Source organism: Hakea prostrata, chromosome 8, assembly GCF_041222555.1.
Source record: "Hakea prostrata isolate BN-2017 chromosome 8, UWA_Hpros_2, whole genome shotgun sequence".
Classification (NCBI taxonomy): Eukaryota; Viridiplantae; Streptophyta; class Magnoliopsida; order Proteales; family Proteaceae; genus Hakea; species Hakea prostrata.
Genome location: NC_142607.1, coordinates 3,005,497 through 3,030,507, shown reverse-complemented (window position 1 = coordinate 3,030,507; position 25,011 = coordinate 3,005,497). Strand labels below are relative to the sequence as shown.

At 37.1% G+C, this 25,011-nt stretch overlaps 3 protein-coding genes across 3 annotated transcripts; 1 reads left to right on the top strand and 2 right to left on the bottom strand.

Moving 5' to 3' along the window:
* Nucleotides 1-1,215: 1,215 nt before the first annotated feature.
* Nucleotides 1,216-3,416, bottom strand: LOC149006283 (palmitoyl-acyl carrier protein thioesterase, chloroplastic-like). Its single transcript, XM_089166674.1, has 6 exons — nt 2,839-3,416; nt 2,549-2,682; nt 2,363-2,476; nt 2,105-2,282; nt 1,919-1,987; nt 1,216-1,694 (listed from the first exon to the last, which is right to left on the bottom strand). The coding sequence occupies exons 1-6, from the start codon at nt 3,238-3,240 to the stop codon at nt 1,431-1,433; spliced, it is 1,161 nt and encodes a 386-aa protein (XP_089022800.1). The 5' UTR covers nt 3,241-3,416; the 3' UTR covers nt 1,216-1,430.
* A 7,032-nt stretch (nt 3,417-10,448) lies between these two features.
* On the top strand, nt 10,449-16,233 carry LOC149006282 (glucose-6-phosphate 1-dehydrogenase, chloroplastic-like). Its single transcript, XM_089166731.1, has 10 exons — nt 10,449-10,835; nt 11,616-11,884; nt 12,034-12,128; nt 12,333-12,447; nt 14,215-14,420; nt 14,501-14,650; nt 14,732-14,852; nt 14,937-15,166; nt 15,329-15,529; nt 15,769-16,233. The coding sequence occupies exons 1-10, from the start codon at nt 10,649-10,651 to the stop codon at nt 16,010-16,012; spliced, it is 1,818 nt and encodes a 605-aa protein (XP_089022857.1). The 5' UTR covers nt 10,449-10,648; the 3' UTR covers nt 16,013-16,233.
* Nucleotides 16,234-17,153: 920 nt separating this feature from the next.
* RMI1 (recQ-mediated instability protein (DUF1767)) lies at nt 17,154-25,011 on the bottom strand. Its single transcript, XM_089166824.1, has 8 exons — nt 24,333-25,011; nt 23,997-24,167; nt 23,320-23,465; nt 22,309-22,445; nt 19,706-19,965; nt 18,909-19,019; nt 18,666-18,794; nt 17,154-17,951 (listed from the first exon to the last, which is right to left on the bottom strand). The coding sequence occupies exons 1-8, from the start codon at nt 24,990-24,992 to the stop codon at nt 17,781-17,783; spliced, it is 1,785 nt and encodes a 594-aa protein (XP_089022950.1). The 5' UTR covers nt 24,993-25,011; the 3' UTR covers nt 17,154-17,780.

Here is a 25,011-nt window from a genome sequence, read left to right as displayed (position 1 = left end):
CTGATTGCATCTTTGTTGTTGTTTTTCCTTGCGATAGTAAAAAAAATTTAATCTTTTGACAATATTTAAGAGGAAGAAACCTTGAGTGACTGATTTACTACTTTGGTGTTGTTATCATTGCTAAACTCTGCGAGATATTAATAATATTTTTTTTTCCTGAAGGTACTGAAATTTCAGACTAAGAACCCCAAGGCCAACATCTCTCACCTCTTATAGGACATGAAAAAGAACAGAATTGCTTACAGATGTCTGAATTGAATTTAAAGGATAAATGCAAATTTCATCACAGGGAGTCTTTTTATAGGACATGAGAAAGAATAGAATTGCTTACAAATGTCTAGATTGAATTTGAAGGATAAATGCAGATTTCATCCTAAGAAATCCCTGATTTTTAGAAAAATCTCAAATCTTCAGAGAGGATTGACTGTTAAGTTATTTTCTCTTTGGTAATAGTTATTTTGACGGCTTGTCTTTAGTTAGAAAGTACACCAATACCAAAACCGTCGTTGCCTACCTTCTATTAGCTAGCTTCTCCTACTCATAAAACATTGGCATTTTTTTTTGGTCTGAGCAGTAGGGTGGGTGCCTTTCAATGACCATGGGGGCTCTGGCCTCCCTGTTCCAGCATGTTGACAAACTACACACAATGTCTCACTAATCCTGACTAGAACCAGTAACCACTGCATTTTCCCACCTTCCCTTTTTTTTTGGTGATCAGCATTCATTGTTGTTGGTGCTGCTGCTGCCACCACTTTAGCTGCAACTTCTCTGTTTCTGCATAGCCGCTGCTACATCCCAACACAGCCTTCCCATTGTTGCAGGGAAAAACTGAGTTCTGGAGCACCAACTCATATGAGCATTGAAAAATACCATAAAGAGATGCTGGTGGAAACATGGTCATGGCTTGTTTTGCTTGAGGTGGGCTTGGAATGTCTCTATTGAAACGAGGTGCTCTTTTAGTATCATCATAGTCTCCTGGTGTAAATTCAATTTTAGGGTAATAGGATTAATATTATATGAGAAATGAATACTCTGTTCAATAATAACTTTTAATTGTTTTTAAATCGTAATATTTTTTTAATAATAAATGCATACTTGTTCCTTTAAGGATATATATCATCAAGAATCAACATTATGAGCAATAATAGTCTCATCTGTGAATTTTCTATAAGGTTTTGCGCGGCCCATATTGACAACATCATAATTGGGCCTCAGCCCATCTGTTCCCTACTCTTTGATACACTCTCACACCTATTTTCATAATTGGTAATGTCTGAAATGGTTAGAATCAACAATTAATATCTGAAACGGTAATGATATAATTCATCAAAGGGTTTACCAAAAAAAAAAAAAAAAAAAAAAATTCATCGAAGGAATGAATGTATAGTGATGATACATAAATCCTGTGAAAATTTATGGAAAAAAAAAATTCAGTAGGTGGGAGTGGGAGGTCCCTTGGTTTGCCATTCTGCTCTTGCCCGAACTATTTCGGCTTTATCTTCTTGCATTCGAAGAAGATGAGTGCTTTCCAAATCTCTTCTGAGTGAACTAGCATTCTCAAAGTAAGAATCTCCAGGTACAGCTGCTTTCAATTTCGTCAAAGATTCAAGTAAATGCGATTGTCGACATTCACGTCGATACTCCAAAGTCATGCTTCTTAAGTCATAGTCTTCCAAGATATTCATTGGCACACTCTACAAATATATAAGAGAGCAGGAAATAGCTGTTAATGATCTTTACACATCCCAAGTCCAGTGACTGGATTCTTTCTACTAATATGGAGGTTCAGATTGTATATTTTGGTGAAACAAAATTCCTGAGGGTGCAGATCCAGATTACAAAGCTTGAATGTTAATATTGATTGACATTCTGTGTTCTTGATCAACAATTAAAAATTGAAAACAGTTCTATGTGTTACCTCCAAAATCCATCCAATGTATTTCACATTGTTTACATGTTGATTGGCATCCATATCACTCCATCTTGGCTGGTTTTCATAGAGAGTAACTGTTAAAATCAATCATACTAGGTAACTGTTTGGTATTCTGGATCTACAGTTGGTTATGGAGAGAAGGGTACTGAAAGCTAGCTGCATCATACTTACAGCTAATCCTGATCTGATGCTCTCTGCAGTTGCATCACTCAGTTTGCTGATTTGGTTATAGTCAATTGTAGCTACATCAATTGCTCTCTTGTCCAGGTAAAACGGTTTAACCTCTTCTTTGACTTGTTCTGGAATCTTAGATAACTTTCTTGTTTCTCTGTTCATGGTAACCCAGGTGCTGCATTAAACATAAATCAAGTCAAATGTTTGGTTTTGACCAAGTGTGTGAGAGCAAGAATGTTTGGGTTCTGATTAAACCTTGTAGCTCTTGTTATGATCTGTTGGGTTCTGTAATCCCTGATTATCCAGTCCCTGCGCATCCCATTTTTCCCTAGTGCATCTACCCATGTATCAATTTCAACTACATCACCCCTGAAACATTCATTTCTTTGCATCAGTTCATTATGAAACTCAGAAGCTTGCAGCTTGTGATAGGGGACTTACCATGAACTGTATTTCTCTACTTGTATGTGTATGCGTGTGACAACCCATATAAGCTTTCTGAGACTCATCTCATGTGTTGCCCCGAAACCATCACCAGCCAGGCCCGAGCTCATTACATGATTCAGAGCTGTCTCCTGCACCATTAAGGAAAACAAAAGAGTGAATTGAAGATGAGTTTTATGTTCAAACCTTGTGTTTAAATCCTAATCGTAACCAGTTTCACTTTACTTCTAACTAAGCAAGAACCAGAAATGGCAGTATAGTAAGCAAGTCATAAAGGAAGAATATACCTGAAGGAGATTCATGAGGGTCTCCATGGTGGCAGTCTTGTCTGGGCCAATCTCATAAGACCTTATAACAAAGGTCTGTCGATAGACAAAGCAGTCCTTTACGAACCTCCCAAGCTTGAAAGCTTCAATGGGCATGTCCACCCCAACAGCTCCTTTCCCCATTTCACTGCTAATGCTTCTCTTCTTTACCTCAATTCCATTAACCCTTCTGTTGATCTGATCCACGTTTTGATTACTGCTAACTGCTTTCACAGCCAACCGTACTACTGTGGCTTCTCTTTTTCTCAGAGCAAAACGCTTCCATTCATGTAAACCAACTCTATGGGTTTCTTGTTTTTCAAACACTTCTCTTATAAGATTAAGACCAAATCCTCCTCCGCTCATTGCTGCCATTGTTGTCATGGCTAAAACCTTTAGAAAACCAGTTTTCTTTCTGAAGGACCGATTAAAGGAAAGACAACTAAGTAGAGTTTTTTTTTTCCCTCTAATTCTGGATAAGAAGGCTAATTTTGGTCTGGAAATGGGAGAGTGAAATCATATTGTAATACAGAATGGGTATAACAACTTGAACTAAGCAAGGAACTCAATTTTTATTATGTTTAGTAGAAGAAGGTTACGAGAAAAGCAGTCTTATGGCTGTGAAGTTAGGGAAGAAGTTTGAGCGAAAATTATAAGTTAGGGAAGAAGATTAATTAAAGAGAGAAAAAAAATTAGATATGCAGGTGAACCACTTTAAATAGGTGAATTGGAGAGGAAAACACACTCACACGCAAATTGGTGATGAATGCATGGACTTTTAGTCCTTAATTTTCAGTACTCATGGACATACAAAGTGAAAAGAATAAGAGATGAAAAGCCAAAATGTTATATAAACTGTCATCAAGTATGCATGGAGAGAGCATTTGTAGAAGCAATACTGAGAGATGTCATCATCTAACCCCAACGTGTAATCTGGACCATGCCACCAAACCATCCAAAATTCCAAGTCAGACATACAGAGAAAGTGAACAAGATGAACCATTGAATTTTTTGGAGGATCTAATTAATGATTTTTCATAGGTTTCAAGGTTAGTTGTAACAACACTTGAGGTGGACACACATCACTACTTCTTTTGCTTGGAAAAAAAAAAATTTGGGTAGACTTTTGCTTTGAAATTGTTACACTTCTTTTTTTATTTTTCCCTGTTTTTTGCTAGAAGACACAGTTGGCTTGTTTCTAGAGAACTCAAAATAACAAGGAAACTTTAGGATTATGTACTTGGAGGAGCTCTATCAATAAGTGTAGTCATATAAATATTCTAATTTAAAAATTATAATAAATTCAATGAGTATCTTTAGATTAAAATATTATGAGTGATTGAATGATATAACTCATTTGGGAGATTTCCTCCAAAAGGATTGGTCAAATTCAAAACCCTTTAGCCCTGCTAGTTATTTGAATTTTCGTAAATTTTCCAATATCTAACTTGACTAAACTTAAGGTTGCCTTTTTTTCTCTCTTTTTCCCTTCTAGATAAAAATTAATTTATTAATCAAAAGCAAAGTACACAAACTCCCAATGCAATGCAAGATTTCAAGACTTTGAAAACAAAAATAAAGCATGAGCCATGCGAAGAGCTCAACTCTAGACAACTAAATTCATTAGCAATTAATCCATTATCAATGTCCATGCAGTTATTGTTTCGTCTTTCTTGCATATTTGATTATTGTACTACATGTGAAAATTTTCTAGTTTATCGGAAACATGATGCCAAGTTGCGGGAATCTGGGCAAACAAAATGAAATAGGGATTTGGAAGTCGGGTAAATGAGGGGTCTAATTTGTAATTAGTAAATTTTAAACCCTTAAAATATAAAAATAAAAAATAATATCTACAAATAAACCCCCGTCATTTGATTTTCAGTCATTCAATCATATATTGGCCCATACTTCTTCTTCATAGGCATTGCAAATCCAAATCACTAGATTCGTGAGATGCCAACTTACTTAGGTCTAGCTTGAAGTCCATCAACCCTTTGAAAGTCAGGAACTAACTTAGAGAGAGTCATAGGAAAGAAAGTCAGTGAGTGCTTACTAAAAGCGAAAGGCTAACATCTCTCCGTAAGACAAATAAACTTAGTCATTTGATTTTTAACCATTCGATCATATTTTGATTTCAAGGCGCGATCAACACCATTGGCTAAGGGGTTTGATTTTGTAAATTAGTAAACTTTAAACCCTTAAATTGTAAAAATAAAAAATAATATTTACAAATTAACCCGTCATTTGATTTTCAGTCATTCGATTATATTTTGATTATATGGCACGATCAACACCATTAGCAGCAGCCAACATCGGCTGCTCCAAATAACTATTCGAATCCTAGTCACCATAGCATGAAATAAGGCAATGGGAGTATATTTTAGAAACAAGATGAGAGTTAAAGGAGAAATTTTTAAACCCTCAAATAAATTAGCCAAATGATGGAAGGAGTTTTGCAAAAGTACAATTGGTTATTTCTCTTCCTTTATCTACAAACAGTATCACACTCCTATGTATACATTGGAAAGCAAGAGAGAGGGATGACCTTTTTGTGCAAAGTTTAGGCATTAGAATTGATTCTCTGAAACCCTAAACCTCCAACCAATTGAAGGAGAACCAACCAAGCTACTCCACCACTAGTTGCCTTTAAATTTTCTAGCCATTTTTCCAAAGTTAGCCTTTTCTCTAATCTGGGCTCATAAGATTAAGCAATGTGCATTTGGGTTTAAAAGCTACTTAAGAGGCCTTAATACTTGATTATCTCAAAATATGATGCCTAATTCAAGCACGTGGCAAATACAAGAATACTCAACCTGAATGATGGATTAATTTATACGAAGAATTCATATAAATAAACCATTGTCTAATTTGTACTTCATTGGTACTTTCCTCTTTGTTCTTCACTTAAACAAACACCACCACTGAAAAAGCTTAGAAGATACATAGAAAAGAAAAAGGAAATCATTTCTCCTTTCTCTGCTTTTGTTTGGCTGGCATACCACTCAAAACACAAATTTTAACCCTTTAACCATTACATACTAATAATTTATGCATTTTGAAGAAGTTTTGAGTATCATTTGTCTCAATCACATTTTTGTTAGTTTTCAAAGTTTCTCCAATAGTCATTGTATAGTATATGTATGCCTCCTTTCTCTTTTTTCTATGGAAATCTTCAGAGATGGGAAAATCAAAGAAATCTTCCTTTTACAAAAGAGCTAATGGAAAGCAAAGTGGGACTTTGTATGATGTAATAATCTATGCACACAGAGAAATTTATAATAGTGATAGATCAGGGTTACTACAACCTTTTCTCAATAAATTTTTTGTTGGAAAAATGAAAACTTATTAGTGAAGGAAGTGATGAAACCTAAATAATGCACACTTGTGATGTGTGTCCCCCCTCCCCTTCTTTTTGCTAAGAGAATCAAAATTGTTGTGGCTCGTGAAAGCTTTATGGTGGCTCTTTGGTTTATTGCTGTTGTAACTAAATGGTATATCTTTCGGCTGAATTATTGATGCGGGTCACTATTCTACGTTCATATATTTCCTTTATTTTAATCAAATTGCATTGACCCCACTATAACTATGAAGGAAAGTAACAGAAAATATCGTAAATCACCATACACGAGCTAACCTTTAACATCTTCTTTACACCGTTGTGAATCCTAAAACTGAATTGTTGTACTATAAATGGATTTTTAAGTGATAACTTCATTTTTAAGTTTCACTTAATACAAAGTAAGAGATCAAGAATTCAAATATCTTTCCTAAATATTAATCTAGATGTGCATAAGCTGCAAAGCTGGCTTTAACAAGATGCCCCCACATGATCTGAGAATCAAAATTGAATCAAAACCATCAAGTAAGATGAGTGATAGCAACAAGTGCTTTAAAGGAAAAGTTGTATCCACCAACAAAGCTGAAAGCTAAAAGCTCCCTCATCCTCTTCTCTTCTTCTTCTATATAAGGCCGTCTCTGGAACTGCTCTAAGTTCTGTCAGATGGGCAAGAATCCTCCTTGAGCTTCCTAAGTTTGCTTCTCAAACCCTAACTTTCACTCTTTTAAATTTAATTCTCAGGATCTCTCTAACCCATATTCTGTCCCAACCCAGAAACCCTCTGAAACCCCAGAGCACTAAACCCATCTCTTATCTTCGTTACAAATGGATCCCATAACCATACAAAAATTTCAAGCCATGAAAAAATGGAAGAAAAACCATTACTTTCTTAACACCCTTATCTTCCACTGCCTCACTGTTTTCATTTGTACCCTAATCTGTTCAAGCCCTTTCTGGTTTCCCTCTCTGCTCACTTCCACAAAGTCCTTCTTCTTTGACTCTATCCCCAAAAGTAGGTCTTTCCTTTTCAATCCCAAGTGCTTGTTTATTGTCTGCAACATTATCATCGTCTTCCTAGTCGGAGAATCTAAGCTGGGCATGGGTTCCTCCTCTTCCTCTTCCTCTTCCTCTTCCTCTTGTTCTTCCTCATCAGCTGCTGATATTTATGATGAGTATATAAAGAGGAGCCAAAACATTCAGAGGTTTTATTCCCATGAAGTCAAGAAGGAACAAAGGAAAGTGGAGAAGCATTTCATTAAAGAGAAAACACAGAAGGTTCATGAAGACAGAGTAATAGGAGGAGACAGTCTTGAAGGAGATGACCTGAAACGAAGGGTTGAAGATTTCATTGCAAGGGTGAACAGACAAAGGAAGCTCGAAGCTGAACAGTTGATCTGATTTTGCTTTACTGTAAATAAGGATCTGAAATGAAACTTTGTTTAAATTTTTGAACCCATTCAGGGCACCATGGGTAATGCAGAGAAAGATTATAAAAAAGTACTCCATGTACAAAAGTGACTAGTAGAAACAGAGAACAAGTTTTTATTCTCTGTTCCCCTATAGTTCTTCCCTATTGATCTCAGTCATGTAGATGCATGAATTTTTGTTACTACCATATCACAGAGTGTGAGAAGGAGCTCAAAAGCTCAGTTTGGTATGTATTTTAAAATTTGGTATAGTTTATAGTGCAAATCAGTTTATTGTCTGACTAACACACTTCAATCTTTTTCTGTTCTCCAATTTCTTCTAAGATCCTGACAGCATTCTTCTATAAGGTTACTTTAAAAAAAAAATTTGCCCTGTTTATGGTCTAATAATTGAAAAGAAATGGCTGTTTAGCCCTTTTTTAAACTCTTTCTTTTCTTTTTCTTTTTTCTTACTCTTCAACTTGCAAGTGTGCAACACACCCCGTGCTTTTCTTTTCAAATTCTTTCGGAGTGGAAAAGACTTGATAGGCTTTCCTTAACCATGAAGGAAATCAGAACACTCTCCCGCAAGGTTTTTTTTTTTCTTTTTTTTTTTTAAGAACCAAGAAAGATTACAAGCTACAAACACAAAAGACTTTGAGAAACACCCGCTCCCAACTGCGTATGTTAGTATTATACAAGGTTTAAAGTATCCCGTGATACTATACGATACTTGTCGGTACGTATCTTTATTTGACCCAACCGATACGATACATCTCGTTACGTCTCTCCATTGAATTACATTAAAATATATTAGTCAAAGCGATACAATACTCGATACAGGACTATACATCTCTTAAAATCATCTAACCGATACGATACTCGATACCAATACTTTAAACTTCGGTATTATATATTAACTGAGAGGCAAAGGTAAGAAGACAGTTTTCAGTATTTTCTTGCTTAGAAGGTTCGAACATGACCGTTGGGGTGACTTTAGCTAAGCAGCCTCCACTACCTCAGGAAGCCAAGGAATCTTAAGATATGATATGGAAGATAGTGTACTAGGTTATCTATGTTTTTTCATTTACTTTACATACAAGATTCTTTTGCCAAGCAATTATGATGTAAAAAAATTTATTAAAACAAAATTCTATTTTTCACGAGACTTGGGGTAATCACAAGTTGAGATGACCGAGTTGCTCGAAAGTGTTAGATTAAGGTTCTCATCCAAAGGACGTGGTTCAACCAAAACACCTAAACAAGGGTCTTTGATCCAAATTGGCCAAGTTGAGGGAGCGATTCACCTTCAATTATTGAAACTAACCGATGGTATCTCCCATCTAGCATAAACGAATATCCATGTTTGTTTGCGTTGGGTTTCCCCACCCCAGTCAAGGCGGGAAAAATAAACAATTCCGAATTTGACTCGGACGTTAAAAACTCGCCTCAGGAGTCCACTACGGGAGGGCTGCTCAAGGTTGGCTGCCGAGATGTGCCATCACCTGATGGAGGATGGATATTCCATCCTTCCACCTGCCAAAACAAACCAGTGTCAAGAATATTCCCTTTTTATTATTTATTCAAACTTGATCTCCACGGACATTATTAGGATCCCACTTGAACTCAAACTCAAAGAAGTACAACCATAATAAACAATCCATGTGTAATCTTAGGCTCTTTTTGGTATCAATTATCATTTTCAATACTCGTGTAATCTTAGGCTCTTTTTTGTATCAATTATCATTTTCAATTATAAAGTTTTTTCATTATTTTGAGTTGTTTCGCTTTTTCTTTTATTGTGCTATTTGAGTGTACATTCTCCCATCTTCACAGTTGAACTGACACAAACTTGTCCACGATACATAGACAGGTGGTGTTCTACAGGCAAACTCAACTGTAGAGGTGGAGGGATAGAAGGATGGGCAATTTGATGGAAGGGTCTAGATTAAGTATTCATAGAGTCTGAAAATTGTCCACTCATCAAAGGCCTGCAAAACAATAGTTAGATGTGGCCCGATTCATCGATTGGAATGCCACCTTCAATGAATAAATCAATAATTGCACCATTAAAAAGCTCTGAATAGTTGAAGAGGTTAATTGAGAGATATAATCCAAAGAGAATTATTCAATTACCCCTCTTTTGCATTGTTCATTAACTTATATAGAACTTACCTTTTAATCTCGATTGTCGGATCAATCAATGAGTCTTATCTGCGACCGTATGATCTTGAGGTTTAACTTCCCTAATCCTTGTTATTTCACATTCCTTCTTGGACAAGATCATATATCTCAATTCTGACATGATCATATCTTTTACCATAGTGGTTGAGTTTTTCATAATTAACATTTAAGTTTCTACATGCTCAAGTAACATTAGGGTTAGCTATTCACTCCGGTTCAAAACAGGATGAACCAATCAATCATAGTTCAACTCACCTGCCTTATTATTATTATTTCTACTTGATATATTATTATTTCTACTCATCAAATATTATTCCTACTCTTTAGCCCTATAATACAAATACTATAGGAAATAGTTCACATGGAATTCACGGCCAATACAATTTTTTCTCATTCAAATAGGACATGAATTTCCTCCTCCCATGAGTCGTAGTATCGTGTGACCTAACTGACAACTGCCGCTTGTTGCCTTTTTTTTTTTTTGTAGAACTCTTTGTTTTCATCGGAATTGAAATCAACGGAATGTTTTGAGGTGGTAGTAACTGATACCGTAGGATTGGAATCTTATTTTATAAGAAATTTGAAAAAGTACATGATTCGCATAGCTGGGTCGTTGATTAGGGTATTCATCGTTTTGTTTACGCATTCTGTGTTCGGTTTGATACAAAAATAAACGGAAATTGAAATTCCTTTTTCTCATTCCCTTTGCAGAGAAGAGCGACACAGAGTTCCCTTTTCTGAGTTTTTCTCCTCCTCCTTCGGCTTCGACCTTCCTTTCGTATTTCGATTACTGAAATTCCATTACTAAGACAAGCGACGAATCTCTGATTCTGATACCGGAATAATCACAGAGAAGAGAGAGATGTCAGCTCTCTATTCTCCAAGTTGTTCTTACTCTGTTTATTATTCCCGTCTTGCTGTTTCTTCTACCTCACCAGGTTGTCAACAATGTATTACAGTTTCTTCACTTCCAAAACGATTTCATTCACAGAATATCTCTTTTCAGTCTCCTAGGAATCATCGCCGCAATGTGGTTAGCATGCAAGGAGGTTGGTCAAATTTTAATTTTTAATTTGAAATATTGATGATCATTGCTATTCGGTTTTTATTTTTTACTGCTTTCTTTATGCTGCTTAACTTCTTTATTTAGTTGATCTTCCGAGTTTACAAGAGAAGTTGTGTTTATGTGATTCATGTGAGCTTCCTCTCGTGTTTGATTTAGGATTTTTTTTTTTTTTCTTTCTCAATTAGTCATTCAATTTCTCGTCTTTGTTTCGTATTGGAGAATTTACTCCCTAGTCATCTCTTTAAGTTACACAAATATTGGTTTATTAGTATTTGGAATGTTGAGCAGAATGAGTAGGGGAAACTAGAAAGGATAGAATTGAACATGAATACATCTAGCTGGTCTGTGACAAATATATAAATATAGATAACTGATGAATGTATTTTTGAAAACCTAAAGCAACAGCTTACAATTTAAAGGAATGTCGGATGGTCCAGCATGTCCAGTGAGCCTGTAAACTCCACGGGGATGTAATGTGAGTTGAAAGCCATTACAAGGACAAGGGAAAGACCCAAAACAATCGTGATGAATGCATTAATGGTTATGTTGGGATGGAAATCATGGCCTGGATATTGTGGAGAAGTGGAAGGGTGGAGCAAAAATTCTATAACACAACCAGATACTCGGGAAACTTTTTTTTTTCTTTTTTGTTGTGGGGTGTTGGTTTATGATTAATTTAAAGAATCTGCATTTTTCATACATGCATGTGCAATCTTTTATTTTTTTGCGAGGTTCATCGTTCGCATTGTAAATTTTGCATCAGGTGAAATAGCTGCAACCGCATTATTGCCTACTGATGAGATTCCCCTCACTGCAACTCCATCATTGCCTACAAATGCGAGTCCCATGACAATGATCCAAGATGAGTTGCTGAAAATAAATTCTTCAGAGGAATGTAAAGATGTTGCAGGATTTGATTTCAGTAAGGAACCCACTGTCAGCATCACCGTGGTTGGAGCCTCTGGGGACCTAGCTAAGAAGAAGATATTTCCTGCTCTTTTTGCACTTTATTATGAAGGCTACCTCCCAAAGGTTTTGCTTATTTTAACTGTGCTAGATCTGTCTTTAGTTCATCGAATTCTATGATTTGGGTCATTGGCTTTTCTTTATTAATTTTCTTGGCCTTTTTTCTTCTGAGATGTTACATTTGAAGTTGAGTCTGTTACATTTGTGTGCTACAGCATTTTAGTGTGTTTGGCTATGCTCGGAGTAAGATGACAGATGCAGAATTCAGGAGCATGGTTAACAAGACTCTTACTTGCAGGATTGATAAAAGGTGATCCTTTATCTAGCACTGGTTCCCTCTTAATTTCTTGTATATAAATTCGGTAACCTTTTTTTTTCTTTTTGACTGATGTTGATGTCTTCTTGTCTTCTGTTTTTTTCTAACTTATAATATTCTGTCACATGGTTCTGTTACTTGTTGAAGACGGGAATTTGGACTTATTTTTTGGGGATGTCTGTCTGCTGTCTTTTCCAGGGAGAACTGTGCGGAAAAGATGGACGAGTTCCTAAAAAGGTGCTTTTACCATTCTGGGCAGTATGATTCAGAGGAAAATTTTGCAGAGCTTGATAAGAAGTTAAAGGAACATGAGGTAATGTCATATAGTCTATTTTTCTATGTTCGTTATGTTGGATATTTGGTTTCTCAATGCTCTTCTTAGTTTCCTTCTTGAATTAGTTAGTGTTTATTATAAAATTAATTTCTCTTTATACATTCTGTAATCCCATTCATGGAGGTTTGTTGAAAAGATGAACTGAGATAGTTGCCCTTGAGAGTTTATGTGGCTGTGTGCATGTACGAGCCCCTCTCCAACCTTCTTATTTTCCTTCATCATATGTGATTTCTTCCCCCTCCCCTCCAACTCAGAGACCATTCAGGAAAAAGTTATAACTTGACGCAACTACTTCTCCAGTCCCATGGTTGCTGCTGGTCATTCCTTCAAATTCATTTCAAGTAGGGAGTCACAGATTAATTATCCAGAGCCTTTCCATCAATGTCATAAGCTGGTTCAGATGATTCTTTTGTTCTTTCTTTCGGTAGACTGCAGATAAATGGTTTGCGGTCAGTCAGGAGATTGAGATTTTTAAAAGGTTTGAAAAACTACAGCTTTGGCGCACAGGGTGTGCCCCTCTTTTATGCTAGATTATTTCTAGGTCAACTAGATTCAGTTGTATAGGTTGATACCATGCCTACTGAATTTCCATTCTATGTTTTACCCAATTTTCAGTAATATTGGTATATCAGTGTGTGAACTAACTTTAATTTTCCATTCATATTTAACATCTCTGGCTCTCAGAAAGTAGTCTTTTACAAAAAGAGCATAGTGCTTTGAGTTGAATGTTTAGGATGTGCTTCTTCCCTTCCTAGCAGCCTCTGTCATTTTCACATAAAATGTTGTAATAGATCCAACCCCGGCAACCCCCCCCCCCCCCCCCCAAAAAAAAAAAAAAAAAAAAAAAAGAAAAAGAAAAACAACCCCTCCACTTCTGCTAGAATACTCTTAAGTAGCATAATTGGGTTAGTCCTAGTTATTTGCTGCTGGCTTAGTCAACTGATAAATAGCATTGAGTACTTGGGTGGAGTAAACCTGCTCATAGACCACCTTTGCTTCTTTCATCATAGATCAGTTACTGGCCACCTTGATGCCACTTCACATAATGACAACTTTTTCCCGAGTGCAGACTCCACATATATGGAGTCTTGAGTGACAGATGCATTATATACTTCTGTGGGCTTAGATTGGTTACATATCAAGGTTGATGGTCTACCTTCATTATATGATCCACGTGCATATTGGACTTTTCTGCTCTTACTATCAGCGGTTGAATTTTTATGTTTTGATAACTACCTAGAAAGGGTCCTTGTATTGCTGTATCCTGAGATGTTTTGGACTACAACATACAAAATGGGCAGAAGGTGGGTGTTATGTTGACCTGCTCATAATCTTGCTGGTGTCTCTTATTTGCTTTTTTTTTCATTTCTCCACTTCAGAGCATGTGGTGAGTAAAGAGACAATTTTCCTGGATGCTATGAGCTCACCAACCAAATTATTATTATCATAATCTTCATTGTCACCATGATAGATGGTGCTTTTGTGGTTTGTGCTTCAGTACTAGCAAAATCAGTATTCACGATGTCACTTTTGGAATTGCCAAATCCATTTCTTATGGAACATACCTATTGTGGCATAAAATTCACTGTACACGTCCTTTGTGTGAATCTTGGGAAGTCGTAAATGGGATCATAGACATAAGGAGTACTAGTATATGTACTTATCGATTTCTTGCAACTAAGCTATTGCTTCATTAAGCAGCACTAGTGTCTTCCAGATTGATAATATGAGAAATTGTTCTTGCAGGGTGGGAGGGTTTCAAACCGCCTATACTATTTATCAATTCCACCCAATATCTTTATCCATGCAGTAAGATGTGCAACCTCATCGGCTTCTTCTTCCAGTGGCTGGACAAGGGTTATTGTTGAAAAACCCTTTGGACGTGACTCAGAATCCTCTGCTGCTTTGACTAAAGAATTGAAGCAATACTTAGATGAGGATCAAATCTTCAGGTGGCTTTACTGAACAAGAGTTGCTTCTTTAAGGTTAAGGCCAATGACTTATCATGACTGCTATGGCATTTTTATTGCAGGATTGACCACTATTTGGGGAAGGAACTAGTGGAAAACCTATCTGTGCTGCGCTTCTCTAATCTCATTTTTGAACCTCTATGGTCAAGGCAGTACATAAGAAATGTACAGTTCATCTTCTCTGAAGACTTTGGCACTGAAGGACGAGGAGGGTAAGCCTCTTTTATAATTTTTCTTTTTCTGAAAATCATTTCAAGGATTTCTAGTATCTTATTTTCTTTTCCATCAAACAGGTACTTTGACAATTACGGTATTATAAGGGACATTCTGCAGAACCACCTGCTACAAATACTAGCCCTTTTTGCCATGGAAACTCCAGTAAAATTGGATGCAGAAGACATCAGGAATGAAAAGGTGTTTGAGAAAAACTGAAGCATGCCCATTTTGTAAATGTTGGTCACTAGATTTCTTTTATTAAACTACTCAACTGTTTGGCAGGTTAAAGTTCTTCGCTCCATGAAACCTTTGCAACTAGAAAATCTGGTGATAGGACAGTATAAGAGCCACACCAGAGGGGGCATTACATACCCATCCTACACAGATGACAAAACAGTGCCTAAAGGCAGCCTTACTCCAACATTTGCTGCAGCTGCATTTTTTATTGATAACGCAAGATGGGACGGGGTGCCCTTTCTAATGAAAGCTGGGAAAGCTTTACATACTAAGAGGTATGTAGGAATATTGATATATCTTTGGTCTATCCAATATAGTTCATAATAATTGTTTGTGATTCCCTTCACCCCCCACCCCCAAAAAAATTGCTATAGTGAAAGATTTTCCTACTTCTGAAGAAATAATTTGAGAAAACTATAATTCCATGTCACTTTCAGAGCTGAAATAAGGGTGCAGTTCAGGCATGTTCCTGGTAATTTATACAGTAAAAGTCTTGGAACAGATCTTGATCAATCAACAAATGAGCTTGTTATTCGGGTTCAGCCTGACGAAGCTGTGTATTTGAAGATCAATAACAAGGTCCCTGGTTTAGGCATGAGATTGGACAGCAGTAATCTTAATCTTCACTATGCAGCCAGGTACATTTCAAACTCTTTGTGGATGACACAGGAAAAAAACTAGTAAACACATGCCTGTATGGATTATACACCGAGAAATCTTAACGTGGCAAACTTTAGTCCCAAAGGTTTTTGCCAATGCAGTTTCTCAATGTATTTGATTGGTCCTGAAAGTTTACAAGAAACCTTATTGTTAATGGTTTTCTTCTTTTTCTTCTATTTATTTCATTGGTTTACAGAAATTAATGATGATTGTCTAGGTACTCCAAGGAGATCCCTTGCGCATATGAAAGGCTTCTCCTTGATGCTATTGAAGGAGAAAGGAGGTTGTTCATACGAAGTGATGAGTTAGATGCAGCATGGGCGCTCTTCACACCTGCATTGAAAGAGTTGGAGGAGAAGAAGATAATCCCAGAGTACTATCCTTATGGTAGTCGAGGACCTGTGGGTGCCCATTACCTTGCAGCCAGATATAATGTTCGGTGGGGTGACCTGTGTATATAGCACCTAGGAATTTAAATGTAAGACCACTACCATTCTCTAGCTTTAAGAGATAGAGGCATGTTCATTTTTGAAACCACAAAGGGTGGAGTTAGCAGAGCATGGAGTGAATTCGCTCCATTTATAATATATTTATCATTGGTATACACCTTTCTTATGATAAACTTGATAGAATAACAATGATAGAATAACAATGGTAACTTTTATACATCCATAATAATATTGGGCGCTCTTCTTCTTTTTTTCATTTTTTTTAAATTCTGGGTGGTTTTTTTTATATCTATTCGATTGGTGCACTCTATGGATCAATTACACTCATAGATTCTGGATTCAACAGAATCTGGCATTCAAGCCTAAACCCTAATATGAATAGTTTTGACTTTGTATCTCTCCTTTCTTGGTTTCCGTTTTTTGTGAACAACATCAGTTTGCGTGAGCTATGCTCACCGTTCATGGATCAAGCAGTGTAAGGGTATTTCTGTCTTGACCAGGTATTTTTGACTCAGAGAGTTGACAATGATTTATGTTACAGGCTTACACAGCTTTTTGCAGCATGTAAAGCTATAAGTCTATTACTGAGTGATCGATATCTGAATATGGAATCCGAATCCGAACTGAAATCAAAATAGTTAGATAGAAGAAGATATAGGATCTAAAAATATCTTTATGATTGATTGACCGATGAATGTAATCAAATACAGTGGTTTGTAGAACGATAGTTGGTGATTTGACGCGGTAATGCATTGTCTTCACTGCATCTAACTTCATTTAGTGCAAAGTTTTCTGCTTGTTTAAAACAGTTGCTTAATTAAAAGTATAATAAGACAGATTCACATTTCCTTTTCAGTAGATTATTATGATTTTAAACCATCAAAAGTTGGGACCCATTTAATATAAATCCCATTTTGTCACCTTACTGCCGTTACTTAAATAAGAAAGAGTTTAAGTATTATTTGACAAGCTAGGAGGTTTAACCTTTACAAACCGGGTTGAATGGCCTAGTTTTTATGTATTTTATTTTTTTCCCTTCTGACTGGAAATAGGCCATTCAACCCGGTTTGTAAAGGTTAAATGTCTTCCTTGATAGGAGATCCGCAATTACATTGAATTTCCTAGTAATGTGTCTTGCACTGAACTATAAAAATTTGGAAGCTATATACTATATATCTTGGACAACAAGGAGAATATATGGAGGGGGAGTAGACCCATTCACAACGAGCTTGATTAGTTCCTTGCAATCCGAGTGAACTTCCACATAGTCAAAACTGAGACCTCAAGGAAGTGAAATTCACAAGTTACAACCACATGTTCCCACCAACTGCAAGTTTCTGGGTAGTTTGATGCACTGCTGAAAAGAAATCCACTTCCACTAAATAGAACATAAATAGTAATGAAGAAGAAAAAAATGTGTAGAGACCAGACCAGATCTGCCCAATCATCAGGGCTGGGGTAAATTGATCTTTGGGTAAGAGCAAGTGTTGGCAGGATGGGTGATTGACGATCCCCTTCAGTATCTCGAAACAGATCAACAATCCAGCCAATACAGTCCTTATTCTGATACAGTGGAAAATGGTTGTTCTGTACCAAGTGCATGGCAGTCTCTATCTATCAATGTATAGATCACGCACGATTCCCATGATGTCCTCATTAAACTCAATTTTCAGCATATACAGACCCAAAACCCACTCAACAAGAACATTCAGTGACCAATGCTGCTATCATGGCGTTTCCTTTTACTTTTTAGTCGCCAACTGCAGTATGGTATGCTCAGTCATGGGGACAAAACAATTGGATCAGAAAGCGGACACTGAGGTGCTTGAGCGGGCGTTGGGGATTTCAGTCTACTTAGAAGCAACCATGCATCAGATGTTGAAAAACCTTGATTCATCTCAATGGCAACTGGGAGAGGAGAAGTATCATTTATTTCTATGAGCATTGTACCCTAAAATCACGTAAAACACGTTCCGACTTCAGCAATAGGAAAATATATATATAAAAAAAAATAATAATAAAAGAGCAAATTTGATGCCAAAAGGCAAAAGCTTTGGAATAGAAGTCCAGGGAGCATTTTTCTATGCAGCCTTAAAGGAAAATATATCAACACAATAAAACAGATACAACATTCGAGACATCCTTGTTCTTGCATTCAGTGACACAAATAACAGTACCTATACACAAGTGGAAATTGGCACTTTTGAGGGAGCCAACTAGAAAGGCCATTCAATGGGAACTATACATGCGGTCATAATATTTATCCACATGCCACTTTTATAATTACAAAGATCCTGAGCTACCAAGGATCAAATTGATTTGGGAACTCTATCATGGGAATGAACTTTCGCCTTTTTCCTATATTGGGTATGGGTTAGATTTACCAACATGGCTGTAATTGTCATGCTTAGTCACAAGGCAGCCTGGGATAATCTAGGCAACTGGTGTGTAAAAGCGCCCAGAATTGAGCTTTGGGATAGCAGGAAACGAAATAAGTGGTACCAGGGAAATAGAGGCAAAGGGGGTGCCTGGGTTCTCCTAGGCCCCATCTAGACCTCATGAGCTGCTGCCTAACGCCTCCCTAAGCACCACCACAGTGACACCCCTAAGCAAAACAAAAAAAAACAAAAACTTCAAAAAGGAGAACAAGCAAGTCTTAAATTACCTCAAAATTTGCTAAAGTAATCTGGAACTGCTTCATGCGCTCCTTCATATCACTAATTCTTTTATTATCTGAAGAAGAAAGAGCAGCAGTTACCTCCTCAGGAGAAAAACCAATTCCTTTCTGTACAACCTGGAAGCCAAAAAAGAAGGGGAAAATAAAGAGGGAGGCAAAGGAGTCAACAAACAGTTAGTCACTACCAATGATCAAATGAAAAATCAGAAGGTAAATATAATTAGAACTCACATTGTGATCAATAAGGATCTCAGAAATGAGACTACCATCTTCAACATAGGTCTGGAGCTCAAACGTTGCCCTCCGTTTAAAATGGAAATGCTTCACCCCAGTTAAGAAACACTACGCAATTTGCTAGCAACGTAAGAAGCATAAAAGAGGATTATAACACTTCTAAATGGCAATATGCTACTCTAAGCTTTATGTCATAATTGCATCAGCACTGACACTGCTTACTGAGATGGCACCATAACACCATATAGCAGTGGTAGCTCTGTAATAAAACAAATTGATTAATTATTGAGCAAGCCACAGATTTTAAAACAAGACGGCAATGACTTCAAAATTTAGCATACCATATAGGAAAGGAAATTCTCTAAAGAAAGTGTCAAAAGTTTTGCGGCCGATGTCAGATGACCCATGGAATGATTTATGGTATGCTCCAAAGATTGTCCATACAAATACTCAGGTACAATGTGGGAAAGTGGGAAAATTTGAAGAATTTGGAGATGACTACATTCTTTTAGCAGACTGATCAATCAAAATCAGATACAAGGTGCAACAGATATAATGCTCAATGTGAACTGCAGAATGAGAAGGAAATATTGCAACAATATCTCTTAGGAGTATATGTTACAAAGAAATGGGTTTGCATGCATCTTATTCCACAAGGAATATCCTTAAGCTCCAAAGCAAAACCAAAGAAATTCGATTCAAATTTAGATGTGTAAGGCGGATAGAGACTTAGAAAAGGGGAGCTCAATGTTGGATCATCCTCCCAATGCACCACATAAAAACAAAATAAGTACCTTAATTACTCCTTGAACGGAAGGCACACCATCTTCCTTTGCATCCCACTTTCCCAATAAGCTAGACAAGTACGTAAAAGGGTTCTCATTATCACCAGTTAATATGAGTGGACATTCAATTTCATCGATCATATTGATTTCTTCAACATCCAAATGGGCATTAGAGGACATCCTAGCTTCTGCATCTGAAGCATGCCTGGGAGTAATATCTTCCATAATTACCTCACTGGCACCACTGCCAGGCACAGCCAAAACAGAAGCTGCAGTAACCAGAAACAAAATGATAAATACGCAGAAACTACTCGCTTAAATAAAGAGCACTGCATGAACAAAATATAATGAAGTCCACCACAAATTGTCAGGTCATGAATGAGATATGATATACCATTCCTGCTGAAGGAAAATTTTATGAGAAAAACAGACATATGGCTTCCACTTGGATGATGGTATTCTCTCTCATGTGTAAATGACTACTTCTCCGGTGAGTTCTTCAGGGTTTGAGGTATCGATCAGATGAACCAGAACCTCCCAAATTATTTCAATCTCAACCTTGGTCAAAACAGAACTGCATGTGATTGCATAGGCATGCAATCTTTCAACTGGAACTTGAAAGTTGTGATTTAAATTTGATACTTCAGCATTCTGGTTTTATGCTGCCAAAACAGTACATTCATTTGATTGAAATAGCTCACTGTTTTGACCAATTTCGATATATTTCTACATAGACTGAGAATTTGACCCCAACATTTTTTATTGAGTTTAGTGCCATTCCATTTGCAAATATTGTTGCAACAGCATGTTGGATTCTATAACATTTGTACAACAAAGGTGCCGTGCATTTAAGCTAAGATTGCTTAAAGTTATGCAGTTGAGGTATGATCTTTTTCCTCAAAGTTAATTTTGCAAAGAGTAAAATTAATATATAGGTAGGCTTCAATTTTGTTATATATTATATATCATAGGCCAATCTACAACTTCACAACGTCAATTTAATTTTTGTACAGGAAAAAGTCAGACCAATTTTTGAAAAAAAAAATTCAAAAATTGGGTAGTACTTAGTAGTTGAACATTCAGTAATGTAGTCATAGTTGTAACACTTGTATTTGTATGGTGTATCTGTAGCTGTAACATTTAAAAATATCAAATGGGTTTGCTCCATTAATGTAGTCATAGTTGTAACACTTGTATTTGTATGGTGTATCTGTAGCTGTAACATTTAAAAATATCAAATGGGTTTGCTCCATTGGTAAATTGCAATTGCAAATTTTAGCCGTTTTCTGTTATTATTATTCTAAATTAGGAGCATGGACTGTATTTTGAGAAATATATAGCCAAGGAACATTGTACACTGCCAACCTAGAATGAAATCCCACTAATATTTTGAGTGTGCTATTTAACAAACTAAATCTTCCATGGTGTCTACAGATGCTTAATTAGGGTCTCCTACAGTTTCAGGCAAAATATGGCTATTTGACCACATAAATGATTAAACAAAACCAATTACCAAAATTTGGGGAGTTCATGAAATGTTTTGTTTTCGACCAGGGCTTGAAACCTACTTGTTGAACTTTGGTTCTTCTAATCCTCCCATCTCTTCGATCTAAATTTTATCATTTCCCCCAGTCTTCCTCTTCTTTACCCTGTTCTTTCCTACAAAACTAGAAGTCCAGAAAATGTAGATTATCTCCCTAGCTCCTCCTTAACAAATTCTAACTCCCAAGGGCAAACCAAGCCCTATTCTAATTCCCATCTCCAAATACCTCCTATTCTTGTAAGAGTTGAACCTGCAATCAGACTTAACACTAACTCTACCACCACATCTGAAGTTTCAGAAATAATTTATTAGTTCTTAGGTTGCTAGTTCAATTGCATTTTTGTTCAATTTCAGAGCCTAAACAGTCAGAAATCTACATTAAAAAGTTCAGACGTTTCAGTGACCATTCAAGAGAGAAATGCCGGTTTCAATAAAACAAGAACATAAAAGTCTGCCATGTAGAGGGCACAAGGTTCTTTACCATGTAAATATGATCTGCTAATTTGAAACCTCTATCTACTAGTATACTAACACCATTGAGTTTTAGATTTTCTTACAACCAATTAATCAAAAGTTCAAATCTAAACTTCTTTTAATTACCACTCAACCATGTCATTTCACAATTTTGGTGTTCTTCAAATAATTATAGTAAAGAAACAATGGATGCTGCAAAGCAAATAGAAATCCCTCATTTCTTGCCCACACAATAATAAGACGTTCAGATACCCCGCTCTCAGGATGAAAATTTTTAAACTCATAATAGAAATTTCTGCTCATCTGGGAAACAGTCACACCATGAGAGAAAATAGAGGGTCAAGATGCAAGCAGACAGAACAAGTCCACTGATCAATTCAGCTTATTCAGTGACAAAAATGGTTGACATGAATGTATGTGTATAAGATTATTGTATAGCTATTCTGGAATGGACAAAAAACAATAACTAAAGGGCTTGATGATGACCAAGTAGTGCTAAAAAGGAAAAGTAGTCCACTCAATCTCCCAAGAAATGAAAGCTTGGCTGTGGCACGTCACCCTGCAAAGCAATTACACATAAGAGAGTAAAAAATACCATCATCAAATCTCGGTAAGTGGGTTGCACCAACTGATTCTGAATTGTTGGACTGCCCTTGATTGTTATCATTATTGGAAGGCCAAGCAGCAAGAGTAGCTCTAGTTGCCAAAGAAGGAAGAACTCCAGCCCGTGTTCTACATCAAGAAAGAGTACATAAGAAAAGACTAACAATTACAGAAGAGGAGTCAAACAATCTAATTTCAGCAAATTATGGAGTGCATTGCTTCCTGCCTTTTTTTTCCTTGACAAATGATTTATTTCAATGATCAACAACTCAAGTTCACCAAATAAATCAGGCATAAGCCATAACTGAGACAATATATTCACTTTCCAGAAATCAACATATTTAAAGATGTAATATATAGGACCTGTTATGAAGGGCGGGCCTGGCGCAATGGTGGATTCTCTCCATTGTGTGCTGGAGGTCGCGGGTTCGAATCAGCCTCTGCAAAAAGCAGGGGTAAGGCTGCCTAGAAAGTCCCTTCCCCAGACAGTCCCTTCCCCAGACCCCACAGTGTGGGAGCTTCGGCACTGGGTACGCCTTGTTATCTCTAGTAAATTTATGGAACACATTTCTACAAAGACAATCACACACCCCCCACACCCAACCCACAAAGGAAAATACCAGAGAATTGTCAATTCACATTGAATCGAATTTTGTCACCCTAAAAATTTTTTAGCATACAAATTAAGTGACATCAAATTCAATCCACGACCATAGTACAAACCATGGAATGTCAATGTCCGTTTGTCACATCATGCCACAGTTCTGCTACTGAAGATATTCCGGACAAGTCTGGCCATTATCTTTCAATTACATTGTTACCAAGGTAGAGATATCAAAGAGAAAAAGAGCTGACAAACATTACAAAGAAACAAACCCTGTTTCAAAACAACATGGGAAGAATAAAAGATGCTTCTGATATTATCTACATAGCCAAGTCAACATTGTAAACTCTTGCTCTAGAGCTACTACAAGAATAGAACATAAATATGCTGAAACAAAACCTTTTTCCCCTTGGTGGCTTATTCACTTCTTTGACAAGCCTTAGGCGTGCTGCATCCAAATCCTCAACCATTCCACCTAGAACCTCCAAAACTTCTGGGACCAGCATTAGAAGTCCACGCCGCACATTTGCATTACAAATAGTTACCTGCAAGTCGCAGAAGGCTCACTCTGAAATCACCATTAATCAACCAAAATCACGAACTGCATAAGTAAATAAAAATATAAATAATGTAGAGTTTTCCTTCGGCAAACAATTTTTACCATCAAACCCAAGAATTACCATAAGCACAGGAAACATGGGGAGTATTAATGGAAAAGCCCAAGGACATCTAAACCAGTTCCAATTTGATGGGATAATAATTAACATTTTTACCAACTTGATTAAATGACAAGAGAATTTAGCTAAGAGCATCCAACAAATCCTTCTTTGTTGTCCCCTGTCACAAGCCATAAAGAGAAGAAAATGCACAAGAAGGACAGATGAAATAGTTAAGATCACCTTATTAAGTTTTTCCCTTTTTGTGTGCCAGGTCAATTACAATCAAGAATTTTAGAGATGAGACCAAATGTGCACCACATGTTTGGGTGTAGTAACTGACAACTACTGATACAGCCAGAATTATCTAATCAAAAGAGAATATCAGCAAATAAGGTCAAATATGTAAGTAACACAAACCTTCAATCCAGCAGGAGCTAGGACTTGAAGATCCTTGATGGGCCTGTATTCCATGCCAAATACACGTTGCACACCATCTGTCATGGATAACTTTAGACACCTTTTAGTTCCGGCAGGCATATCCTGATACCTGCCACGAAGAGACTGGCTAATGTTGACAATCTCATCAACCTGGAGAAAAATATGCCCTAATATCAATTACAGTTCTCCAGAACACAGCTAAGCCATACAAAATATAGAGACATTCGATGGAAACAAATAAAGGTTACACTTTTGCATGACTGTCGATTCAGGCTTAATTGAATAATGCGAAGTAGAATGCTAATAACAGAGAACCTGCAAGACGAAAGGCCCACCCAAATCCACAAGATGCATAGCATGCACATCTTGAGGGAGAACACCGGCACCAGAGTAATTCATGTCTGATACGAGAAACTGTTCGAAGCAGAGTTTGGATTTGGTGGGTACATCGAAGTTGTGGAAACCAGGAATAGAGCTCTGAAGTGCAGCAATGCATGAATCCAACCATTCTCTTCGCAGACTCAGCCCGATACCTCGAAGGAATGCATCTACGGGAGAGTTGGAGCCTTGTTGATCGGAAAGCGGAGGAGGGGGAATCGGTGGAGACGGAGGGCGGTCAATCTGCTCTTGTGCGTCTAAGAAATCATCGTCGGAGATATCCAAGGGGAGGTTTTCATCGAGAGCAGCGGAGGCGGAGTTAGAGTTAGGGTTGTTGTCAATGATGGTGGCGTCGGCAGTGTTAGGGTTCGGATAGTTAGACGAGGTAGTGGCAGTGACGGTGGTGGGTTCCGTTAGAGTTTGATTCTCCTCTGTCGTTCCTACTCCTTGTTCTTCTTCTTCTTGTTCTTCTTCTTCTTCTCTGTGTTGTGCTTCGGCAACTTCTTCATCAGAAGATGAATAGTGTAGACGAAGGCGCCTTCTGTTCATCTCCACCGTGTTTTCGTTTTCCCTCCTCTGCGAATTTGAAGACCTCATAGTCCTGGTACCGCGAAAA

Coding starts and splice junctions, on each gene's coding strand:
- RMI1 (XM_089166824.1), bottom strand. CDS start 24,992: ATGAGGTCTTCAAATTCGCAGAGGAGGGAAAACGAAAACACGGTGGAG. Junction 22,446..23,319: donor AAGCCACCAAGGGGAAAAAG/GTTTTGTTTCAG, acceptor TTCTTGATGTAG/AACACGGGCTGGAGTTCTTC. Junction 18,795..18,908: donor AGATCCTTATTGATCACAAT/GTGAGTTCTAAT, acceptor TTTGGCTTCCAG/GTTGTACAGAAAGGAATTGG.
- LOC149006283 (XM_089166674.1), bottom strand. CDS start 3,240: ATGACAACAATGGCAGCAATGAGCGGAGGAGGATTTGGTCTTAATCTT. Junction 1,988..2,104: donor GCATCAGATCAGGATTAGCT/GTAAGTATGATG, acceptor TATGAAAACCAG/CCAAGATGGAGTGATATGGA. Junction 1,695..1,918: donor ACATTGGATGGATTTTGGAG/GTAACACATAGA, acceptor ATATATTTGTAG/AGTGTGCCAATGAATATCTT.
- LOC149006282 (XM_089166731.1), top strand. CDS start 10,649: ATGTCAGCTCTCTATTCTCCAAGTTGTTCTTACTCTGTTTATTATTCC. Junction 12,129..12,332: donor ACTTGCAGGATTGATAAAAG/GTGATCCTTTAT, acceptor TGTCTTTTCCAG/GGAGAACTGTGCGGAAAAGA. Junction 12,448..14,214: donor AGAAGTTAAAGGAACATGAG/GTAATGTCATAT, acceptor TTGTTCTTGCAG/GGTGGGAGGGTTTCAAACCG.